Raw genomic sequence first — 12,106 nt, 5'->3', positions numbered from 1 at the left:
ATTGATAGACTTATCAACCAGCATTAATTAGGAACTTTACACATTAGTCAGTAGAGAACAAAACTCTTACCAAAACATTTAGCCCAATGAGCTATCTATGAATTATCAAGCCAAGGACTTGGAAGGTGGGGACAGAGAAAGTTTTTGTAGGGTAAGTAATATCACACATTGTTTAGAAAGCCCCTCCTTTTGGGGCACCTGGGTGGCTCAGTCGGTTAAGCGTCCAACTTCAGCCCAAGTCATGATCTCACAGTTGTGGGTTCAAGCCCGACGTCAGGCTTGAGCTGACAGCTCAGAAACTGGAGCCTGCTTCAGGTTCTGTGTCTTTCTCTATCTCTGCCCCTCTCCCACTTGTGATCTGTCTCTCAAAAATAAATAAACATTAAAAAAAATAAAAAAAAGAAAGCCTCTCCTTTCTACACACACACACACACACACACACACACACACACACACAGTTACATAAAATTTTCATAGCCCCAATCTTTGTGGCAGACAACACAGAATCTTACATCTGCCAGAGGCAGAATTAAGACCCAAATCTTTGGTAATATCAGCCAAGATAAAGAGTCATGTTATCAACCTGTATAACTCTTTCAATAAGTTAGTATTAAACATCATTATTTATAAAGCAGATAGTATTTTCAGTGAGACTACATGGTAAAGTACCTCACTGTAAGCAAGCTTCTAGTTATACCAGAGGGCTAATAATTTTCCTAAATATAGAGTGTTGAATAATACATTTTTGTCTTTGATACACAGGAAACCTATATTATTTTTCTGGCTTCTCCATACCAGTCATGGAAAGGACCCATCTCAATCAATTAGAACTCATTTTTCGGGTGCCTGGGTGGTTCAGTCGGTTAAGCATCTGATTCTTGATTTTGGCTAAGGTCATGATCTCAAGGTCTTGAGATGGAGCCCCACATTAGGCTGTGCTGGGTGTGGAGCCTGCTTGAGATTCTTTCTCTCTCCTCTCCCTCTAACCCTCTCTGCTTGCACACATGCTCTTTCTCTCTCACTCTCTGTCTCTCTGAAAAAAACCTCATTTCTAATTGCAATTTAGAAATTAAATCTTGGTTTTAAGTCTTTATATATTAACCCATAGGCTTTATAAATACCACTGTTGATAGCTGTGAGTTAGCTAGTGTTTGCCAAAGATTAATGAAGTAGTCTCTGTATTAATGCATCCTATCTTACCCAAATGATTTGTCTGTTTAACTGATAGGGGGTGTACATAGCTGTGGGTTTAAGTATATCAAACTATTATTTGAACCTGGAAAAATAGTAAATCATGTCTTTGTCTACAAACTATTTGTCTTTCAACTTTTTTAAAATGACCCTGACTTAAGTAGGAGTGTCAACACAAAGATCATTTACAAATAGCTAATTGATTAGTTTGATAAATCAGATGGTTAGTTGGTAATAGCAACACCTCATAGAAATTCCTAAATATACAGGTAATTTTCTCCCTTGCACAATTGAGAGCCTGAGATTTAGGGGAGTACTGAGTTCTTTTGGAAAAGTAAATACATCCCATTAGAAGCAATTTCTTGTGAGTGCCATTCTTCCTGCTTCTATTTTATTGTTTTATTTCTTTCCTCAGTTTACTTTTTTTGCTTTTTAAATAAGTGTCCTATTTTCAAGTCACTTTTGTAGATCTAATTCTACTTTTCTAAATGCACTGTAGTTTTGGTTTATACAACTGCCCCTGAAAGGAATTTTTTAATTGAATTTGCTTTCCTTTTAATAGTTTAGGAAGTCACTTTCCTTGTTTCCTGTTGGTTTGACCTTTCTTCACTTCTCTAATATGTACACATCCCAAAGAGGGCCTAGTGACAATGCATTTCCTTTCTAGAATGTTTTCCAATCTCTGTCAACTCCCAAATAAACAAAAGAAAAAAGGTTCTTTGCAGTTGCACTTATGTGAAAAATGAATTTATACCAACTTAAGCACCCCTATCAAAACTACATTCAAGGGGATTTTTTTCTTTACCATGTAAAGATCACAAATAAATGAATCATAATCAGCTTTATTTCATGTCTGATAATTTGGTGTAGTTTCATAGCCTTGTCTAGAGAAGCAGAAGGCTATCAGCACCAGGCCTGTTTAGTCTTTTCTGTCATCATAAGTTACTTAAAACAAAACTCTGCAAAGAAATACCTTAATGACCTTTTATTTAAGGGATATTTTATATTTTTTATGTGGAAAAAGAGCCTTTTAAGGGATTCTTGGTACTCAGTTGCTAAATTTGCCTGAATAAATCAAGGCAAGATTTAATGAATATTCATGTGTGTTGTGGATTTAGGGATTTTTTTTAAGTTTCCTTATTATCTCTTCGTGGTAACAAGCTTTTTAAATGGTTTCTGAAGGTTTCTAAAATGTCCCCTGCAAAACCACAACCATACCATGGCAAACACCACTGCCTGTCAGAGACTACACTAGCTATGGACCAGCAATGTCTTAACATGATACCTGTTTCTGCTTAGTTTATTTTGAACTTTTCCAAACCTAAACACCCTGATTAGTCTCTAATTCAGGGACAGAAAACTTTCTCTGTGAAGGTCCAGATAGTAAATATTTTTGGCTTTGTGGGTCATATATGGTCTCTGTTACATCATATTCTTTTTTTTATAACCTTTAAAAAAATATTCCTTGCTCACAGACCATACAAAAACAGGACATGTTCCTAATGGATCAGGCTCCAGTTCATAGTCATTGGATGCAGAAATGCAACCTGGGAGTAAGAGGGAAATTATTTGGGGCACTTGCTGCTTAAAAGCCAGCAACAACTCCCTGACTAAGGATTAGCAAGTAAAAAATGTTAACTCTACCTGTTTGGTCTCTTGTTAATTTACTTATATTTTCCATGATGGCTAGGTCCTGGTTTTTTTCTCAAAGATAAAGAGAAAGAAAGAAAAGACTTAAGAAGGGAGGAAGGGGCAAAGGGAGATAGATGAGAAAGGAAGGGAAAGCAAGAGAGGGAAAGGCAGAAAGAAAGAGTGAACAAGAAAGCAAAGAGGGAGATAAAGGACAAGAAGGAGAAAGGACAGAAAAAGAGAAAGAGAGAGGTATAAAGGAGCAAGGGGTGGGGGTGGAAAAAAAACAGAGAGAAAAACAGGGAGAGAGCCAGAATATGGAAGTTACTGCACAGTCTCTCCTTCTTTTCCTTAGAGACAGGCAGCATTAAGAGGCACCTCCCCAGCTGCTTTCAAACATTGAGGTTGCTGCCCAGCCACTGATCACCATCCCAAGAAGCGAAATATGGGCTCCACATCTGAAAACTTCCACTTGGTTTTTCACCAAGTGAAATGGAACACGAAATTCAGGGCCCAAGCAAATGGCTCATGTTTTCTTTGGGACACTTGGGTTGTGTCTGCCCAGGGAAATTTTTGATGTTCTGACTCCAGTGCATATGATTAATGTATATATAGGGCAAACCAGGATAATTCAGACCTTTTTTCTTCCACAGCAGGTTTTCAGCCGGAATTATCTGGATGGTTGCCTCAACTCTCCACTAGGCTTTGCCAGGATAAGCATAGCCAGTGTAGTATGCAGGAGACAGGGACCACTCCCTCTATCCAAGTTTCCCTTCAACACCCACACACTGCACAGCTGAGCATAGTGGGATCTGTCCTGGCAGTCATTCCTTCTGGGGGAAAATGCAAATTCTGTCTAATGAATCTCTAAGAAGCCCCTAAAATGTTAAATGTTGCATTTGGCTTAGCTCTCAAATAGTGAAATATAATACACAGATGAAGAAGGAGAACCATACCAATTGAGGGAAAAAATGTACTCTGTTCCCTTCCCCATTCAAGAAAGGAGATAGAAAAAGCCAAAGCCCATGAATCCCAATAAAATCATTTAGTATATATGTGTATAGTTTCTCTTAATTCTGTAGACACCTGAGTTGTAATTTTTTAAGTAGAGATATGTATAGATAGATATACTTTTTGATTTTAATAGTATAGTTAAAAAGTAAATTAGATCTTTTCATGTGCAGCCACTCTGGAAAACAGTGTGGAGGTTCCTCAGAAAATTAAAAATAGACCTACCCTATGACCCAGCAATAGCACTACTGGGAATTTACCCAAGGGATATAGGAGTACTGATGCATACGGGCACTTGTACCCCAATGTTTGTAGCAGCACTCTCAACAATAGCCAAATTATGGAAAGAGCCTAAATGTCCATCAACTGATGAATGGATAAAGAAATTGTGGTTTATATACACAATGGAGTACTACATGGCAATGAGAAAGAACGAAATATGGCCCTTTGTAGCAACGTGGATGGAACTGGAGAGTGTGATGCTAAGTGAAATAAGCCATACAGAGAAAGACAGATACCATATGTTTTCAGTCTTAGGTGGATCCTGAGAAACTTAACAGAAACCCATGGGGGAGGGGAAGAAAAAAAAAAAGAGATTAGAGTAGGAGAGAGCCAAAGCATAAGAGACTGTTAAAAACTGAGAACAAACTGAGGGTTGATGGGGGGTGGGAGGGAGGGGAGGTTGGGTGATGGGTATTGAGGAGGGCACCTTTTGGGATGAGCACTGGGTGTTGTATGGAAACCAGTTTGACAATACATTTCATATATTGAAAAAAAAAGTAAATTAGACTACATCCCAACACATAGAAAAAGGGTTACTCATGGAAGCATAGTTTATGTTGACAGATGTGCTCTTGTATAGATTGTTTTTTTAATTAAAGGAAAAGCTGAATAATGAGGGAATAATACTACTCAGAATAACCCTTTGGTAAATTATTTTGTAATGAATTCCAACGTAAAATTAACAATTAACTCATAATTTAAGTGGAAAAATTGTATTTTCATGGACTCCTACACTCATGCCATAATTTTGAGTTTGGGTTTGTTTTGTTTTGTTTTGCTTTGCTTTGTGTGGAGGAAAGGTGAAAAGAATAATGGGAAAGATGCATGATAGTTTATTTTACTGTATCTTACAGATCCAACTTCTAATGATGAAAGTTCCCACATAACTTCTTTCTTTTTGGGCGCAGGAAGAAAGGAAGAAAATGAAGAGTCAGGGCTGTTGATACATTGGGATAATATTTTTCCACTCTATTGAAACTTTCTACCTTTCCTTTCATTCTGTTTCACCAGTTCTCTAAGTGATAATTACAAAGTGATAACTTCCCCATTGCTGCTTGTGTGGTGTTTTTATTTTGCTTTGTTTTTTGCTTTTATTTATTTTATTTGCCTTTATTTTTTTACAGATTTCAATGCTGATTTTTCCCTGAATACATAATCTCTTAAAATTCTTAAGAGATTCCCACTACACCTAGAAGTTGCCTTATAAACAGTCATTGTACTACTGCATGAGAAAGTCATGAAATGTATTAAGTAAAAACCAAAACAATAGTAACAACAAATTGTTAAATGGGCAATTTCAATGTGTATGTCTTAAAAAGTTTTTTGTTTCTCTATAGGCTGTGTAGAAAGTTTACTCATTTTCACTTGCAAAAGTGTTCTTGCTACCTAGTGGTGGAAATAAAACACTGGAAAAGAGAGATATCTGTAAAATATGCATTTGTAAAATAAGTTTCTCTTTTCAAATGACTTGTACTGGGCTGTTTGGTGGCCCCACACTATGTACTGGACGTGACTCTTTGAATGCAGTCTGTAACCTTCGGCAGATTTGCAGTGATAAATGTTGCTATGCTTCTGTAAGCACTGCTTCTGCTAGAGGGCACTGTACATTAGACAAAGCCTTGTGCTCTGCTTAGTAAAGACAGCTCTCTGTTGCTGCACCTGTGTCCAAGTCTCCGTTTGTTAACATGTGTGTGTTTCCATTTTTGGTGGATAAGACTTTGGGAAGCATGATTACAAAAGGATTATTCCACAGGATAAATCAATCTAGCATTAGTTGGGTGTTTTTCTACCATGAAAAGACTATATAACATATTCAGCTCACTCTCAGAATTGTTCCACAAAGTAGGGCAAAGACCTCTCAACTGATAGATTCCTCCTTTACTGTTCATTCAGTACAGTCCCCCATCTCTGACTTCACCCCTTACTCTTCCCCAGAACAAAGAGCAGCTGGTTCAAATTAAACTCATGGGCACACACACACACACACACACACCACTTCCCTGTCTCTTAGTTTGAAGGGCAAAATTGGGAACCTAAGGTTGCAGATAACAAAAGTTATTCTGAGAAACAAGCTATGATTCTAGAAGATATTTTCAACTATTTCTATCACAATTATCTTTGAAGTAGCTCATACACATAAACCCCCCAATTGTTTAGTAGTTTAAAACTAGGGGAAAAACCAAAGCCAACCCACAAAAAAGTGGCCCTTCATTCATTAAACAGCTCCATTTCTCTTTTTGTCAATCTGATGTTCACCTCAAGCACTAACCTGGAAGCCTGCCTTGAATTAAATGATTAAATAAATAAAAATAACTTAAATACAGCTGAGCTCTGAGGAAGTCAGCATTTGTATTCATCGACAGAACACTGTAAGTAATAATGAGGGGAAATAAAATAAGTAGTATAAGCAGAGTCTTTTTATTGTTATTTTTAAGGAAATGGACTTTCTGAATGTGCAATGCAAGAAAATGTGATATACCTTAGCGAAAGACTGGCTTTTTGCTATATTAGAGTGCAAACCTAATGCATTAAAGACTGGAAATGTCCTTATTTTACTCTTTCTCTCTTTCTGTGATTTGTAGCATACATTGAAGATCTCACAAGATGTGTTGAGCAAAGCAGAAGACTTATTATCGTGCTAACTCCAGACTATATTCTCAGACGAGGATGGAGTATTTTCGAATTGGAAAGCAGACTCCATAACATACTAGTCAGTGGAGAAATCAAAGTGATTTTGATTGAGTGTACAGAATTAAGAGGAAAGGTGAATTGCCAGGAAGTAGAATCACTAAAGCGCAGCATCAAACTTCTGTCCCTAATCAAGTGGAAGGGACCAAAAAGCAGCAAATTAAATTCTAAGTTTTGGAAGCAATTAGTATATGAAATGCCCATCAAGAAAAAAGAAATGCTTTCTCGGTGTCATGTTCTGGACTCTGCAGAACAAGGACTTTTTGGAGAACTCCAGCCTATACCCTCTATTGCTATGACCAGTACCTCGACCTCTCTGGTGTCATCTCAAGCTGCTCTCCCTGATTTCCACCATTCAGATTCAATGCAAATGAGACACTGTTGCAGAGGTTATAAACATGAGATGCCAACCACCACCTTGCCAGTACCTTCCTTAGGCAACCACCACACTTATTGCAACCTGCCTCTGATGCTTCTCAATGGACAGCTACCCCTTAATAATGCCCTGAAAGATACCCAGGAATTTCATAGGAACAATTCCCTGCTACCTTTATCATCCAAAGAGCTTAGCTTCACCAGTGATATTTGGTAGTGAAAACTCTGAAGTCCTCTAAACATCTATGTGAACATACATAGAACAGAACAGAACATACATAGAACAGAATTTCTGCTAAGCCAAGCATAAAGTACACCTAATAACACTGAGGTGCTGAAAAAGTGTTCAGAGTAAAAGGCACAGAATCCCTTTTGTACTTAAAATTTTCGTTTACATTTGCAGAATAGTGGGTGTAAAGAAAGACCTGCTTTTGTAGTATAGTACCTTGTTTCAATGTGTAGTTTTTATTTCTTCCTGAAAATAAAAATGTAAAAATCCTGTTGTTTTAGAGTAGGTTTTATGATACTATTTGGACTTTAAACTTAGTAGATGAGAAACCTCCCCCTATTTATGTATATTTCAGATTAACATGGCATTTCAAATAAGGAAAACTTAAGAACTTTAATTGAATTTGAAAATTCTGGACTAAGTATAAGGGGGAAAAGAGAACTTCTACAGAATAACTGAAAAATCAGGAATTATCAAGAAAGACATGTTGAAGCACCCCAGTTAGAAGATTGTATGTAGAGAAGGATCGGTTAAGAAAAAAATGTCACCGAAATTTTGGAAGTTCTTCAACATAATGGACAACTTCTGTAGACTAAATCAGCAGCTAATATGGCAGCTTATTGTTGTATAGGCAAGCACATCTTCTGTAGGCAAGATGTGGTAGGAAGGCAAACAATATGCATTCTTAAGCAAATGAGTAGACAGGCTGCTAGTTCTTTGAAGATGATTTTGAACAACTCTTATGGCTTTCTAGCCTATTTCAAAAGTTTTACAAACTTGAAAACACATTTTAATATGCAAATTTTATTGTTTCCTAACAATTCGCATTTGGATATTTTTCCAAATGATCTCTTGACCTGCTTTATATGAAGATGTGAGCATTTTCCTACTTTTTTACAGCATCATTGGAGTTTGAATTTAAACAAATATTGACTGCAAGTGTCAGCAGTAGAAAAGAAGTAAAACAACAATATTCACAGATGAAGTGCTAAATGATTCAAGTTTACTAGTGGTAGAGCAGCAATTGCAGTTATTCTCATCTGAAATGTAGTTGTGAAAGAGACTATGCTGTACATACACAATGTCTGCTTGGCCATGTGTGCAAGGTTCCTGCAGAAGTATCTCTATTCCTGGTGCTTCAAAGAGCATATTTTATAGACTAAACTTCTCCACCCTCCCATTATGACTGTGACTATACCACACCAAAAAATACCTATGAATGATCTAAAATATTATAAATTTGCTGTAAGGAATGTGCCCCTATCTAGTATCTAGTATTTATTGTGGATTACTACTTTGTGTTCTTTCCAATTAATCAATTTTGGTGTGTTTTCAACTAAGATGCCTTTGGGGATCAATTTTTAATCAAGGCTGATTCTGGAATTTTGAAAATGGTTCATAAATCATGTTTTTGGACAAATATAATAAGAACAGATGTACACAGTGTGTAAAAATTAAGAATTTCCCCAGCTTTTGTAAATGTGAAACTCAAATGTTTAAGAGAATATTAGATAATATGTTTTGATTTTTTTCTTTCAACTTCTTTACATTATTGATTTTCTGTGATCCGTGGGTTTTGTTTAAAGTACTTGTTTCTCCATTGCTTTTCTGTACCCAGCTTCTCAGAAAATGCATTATGCACCAACAATATGTAAAAGCTTAGCAGTGATACATATTCATTTCATATTGGGACAATTAGTTGCTCCTTTGAAAAATCCTGTTCAACATATATACATGTTTCATAGATGTATTGTTTCCACTGAGAAAGGTGATTTTGCTTCTGTAAAAAAAAAAATAGATATTTCAAAATGGAAATTTATCAATTCTGAACTGTTTTCCAAGTGTTATAGAGTTGTATTTACTCTCATTGTTCTTTAATGATATGTGTAATCACTAAGTTAATAACCTGCATGGAATGAGTAGCATATGTTTAAGTGACCAATTGTACTTTTTATTATTTTGTTTTTCACAGAAGCCTAGATTAATTCAAATAGAATGTTCAGTGGTATTTTTAAACTAATAGTTCTGTATTGAGCATGCCAGTTCTGAAAATATAACATGGGTCTCTCTGCTTCCCTTATTTACAATGATTAAACGTGGGTAGCAATTTGAGTTGGCTGGCCACAATGTGTCCTTTCACTACTAGTAAGTACTCAAAAACAGAGCATTCACACTTGTGCTGGGGAACTTGACAAGAAACCTTTTCTACCATTTTCAGGAACCAATGTGTACACTATCTATAAAAATTTATTTCTAGATGGCAATTCAAAATTTGATTTTCATCTGAGATTTTTAAAAGATATAACCCATAGGGTATAATAAACATTTAGTCTAGAACATAATATATTCCTCCAGGTGCTTACACAGTAGGAAAAATGTCTTCTCACTTATTCACTGAAGTGGATTTGAAAATTTAGAAAAATATTGGTGTAATTAGTTCCCATATGTTCATAGCAAATTTATTTAGCTCATCTATCAGCAGTATATACACTTTTAAAAATTGAGGTAATTTTGAAGTAAAAAAAATTTTGAAAATGTCAGAAATTATGAGGCAAATAAGAAATGCATAAAAGCAATAGATATACAGGAAGTGAAAGCTACATTAAGAATAAACAATGCTCAGGAGATTGTCAACATCTACATGTTTTAATTTGGCAAAATACAAAATCTGGCAGGTTTGGTAATCTATTGGCTCCAATCTAACTCTGGAGATTCTGAAAGGTAGCTGGATTGTTCCTGAAAGGAGGTATAAAGGTATCTCTCCTCACCTCCCTCTAAGCCTTAATTAAATTAAATCCAAATCTGCCTTCAATCACTCTCAGTTAAAAAAAATGCATACAGACACTTGTGGGCTTTGGGTAAGGCTTGAGCCCAAGATAGTATCATGTGAAAAGTTGATATTTTGTGTTAGTATCTGTAGCTAACATTGTGGGTCTTACAAGTAGGAAACAAATTGCAATGGGTGGAGAAATGGTTCAGTTATGAAAGAGAAGTTTATAGAGTAGTTTCAAGAGGACATGGAAATGATTAATATCCTATGGATTATGTCTGTAACAAGTTGAAAAATGGCAGGTGTGTGAAAGAAGCAAATGCTGGCAAAAAAGAGGAGACTATCTGACCCACTTGGTGATTGAAGGGTTTATAAGAGTATAGAACCACTAGTTTCAAGCATTTTACTGCCCTTTGGCATTTTATTTTTAAATAAATTGGTTGGTTTTCAGCAAGTGTTTTCTAGAAAATTAAATGATGACCATGGGAAATAACCTGAAAATTGTACATATAAATCTTTAATGCTCCTTGTATTCATTTCCCAAGGTGAGATAGTGAACTGATAAAACCAGAATGAAGTTAACACAGAACATAGCTCCATAGTGACCAGTTAAGTTTGAACACTTGCAATAGTTGTTTCTCTTTTCTGGGAGAGAATTTCGTGTTGAAAATTATCTGGCTCAAATTTCTCTATTACTCACACATTTTTGTTCTAAGATATCTGATAGGAGGTCACACTGTTAAATATTACAGCTTTTTGATGAATGTATGGGGATGTCTAATAAACAATAATCATTAGCTTCAAACTTTTTCATATAAAACTTAACCTTTTAGAAATCAGCCATAAGCAATTTAAGAAGGTTATTTGTTGTTCTGTTTTCTTACCATGAAATCAGAACTTGTAAAATCACCTGCACCCATCTAAACTTATTTTCTCAAATGTTCACTGCTGTTTGATCAAGCACATTTTCTACAGATAATACTAAAGTCAATCACGAATATTGAGTGCCCACTGTTTGCTGCCCATTATATAAAATATAATAGAAATATTTCTTAATTTAAATCCCCGTTTTCAAATAGTTTATACGTCATATGCACAAAGAAAGGAGTATTTGCAAAACATATTCCAGTGTAAGAGAATTAATATTTTACATCCACAGTAGATAAGTGAGGTGGCATGATTCAGTTCCAAATTGAGCAAGAGATGAGTTTGGGATACAAAGAACAGTGGTGAAGAAACGAAATTTCCCAAGTGCAGAGAATAACACGTGTGAAGATTGAGGAGAAAATAAACAAGTCCCATTTAGCTGATAACAAGCATATTTGACTAGCAAGAGCAGAAATATGTGTGAGGGCATAATAATAAATAAGGCTAGGAGGGGTGTTGGAACATTCATGCAGTAGTAGATGCAGGAAGAATTAAAGAGGGGGAAAGAATGGTGACAGGGAGACTAATTGAGATGTTATTGTCATAGTCCACATGTGAGAGGTGATAAGAGATGGAGAATGGTGACCTGTATACAGAAAAGGCAAATCTAAGGAAGAAAAAGATGTGGCAGGATGTGGTGAAGTGAAAAGTGGAAATTTTTTTTTAAAAAGTCATTAAAAATTTCAAAGATCAAGAAAGTTAGTTGCACCAAGGGAATTCTCTTAGAGTATTTAATTTACTTTCTTAATTGAGCATCTTGACACTGTAAGGACAAGAATAGAGACAACACAATGATAGGTGTATTTGCTACTGGAGCAACTTATGAAGTGTTTGAGTGAGAATAGTGGTCAGGAAAGACAAAGTACTTCTGCAGATCTGCTTTAGAAATGAACAATTACATTCACTCCACTAAGCATAATCTCAAATTTTCAAAGAAGGAATTTATGAATTTGGTCTTGTAGGTCTCATCTACTTACTGATTCTATTTAAATCCCTCACTTCAC

At 35.8% G+C, this 12,106-nt stretch overlaps 1 protein-coding gene across 1 annotated transcript in view; it reads left to right on the top strand.

Moving 5' to 3' along the window:
* The window catches only part of IL1RAPL2 (interleukin 1 receptor accessory protein like 2), a 1,152,078-nt gene extending 1,142,561 nt beyond the window's left edge, over positions 1–9,517 (top strand). Inside the window, exon 11 of the mRNA XM_019431771.2 lies at positions 6,696–9,517. Within this exon, the coding sequence (XP_019287316.1) occupies positions 6,696–7,393 (698 nt within the window). The 3' untranslated portion in view covers positions 7,394–9,517. The remainder of the gene's footprint in view (positions 1–6,695) is intronic.
* Positions 9,518–12,106: the final 2,589 nt, after the last annotated feature.

The sequence above is a fragment of the Panthera pardus genome, unplaced genomic scaffold (genome assembly GCF_024362965.1).
Source record: "Panthera pardus isolate Hobbes unplaced genomic scaffold, ASM2436296v1 HiC_scaffold_27, whole genome shotgun sequence".
NCBI lineage: Eukaryota > Metazoa > Chordata > Mammalia > Carnivora > Felidae > Panthera > Panthera pardus.
This window is presented reverse-complemented; position numbering and strand designations above follow the sequence as displayed.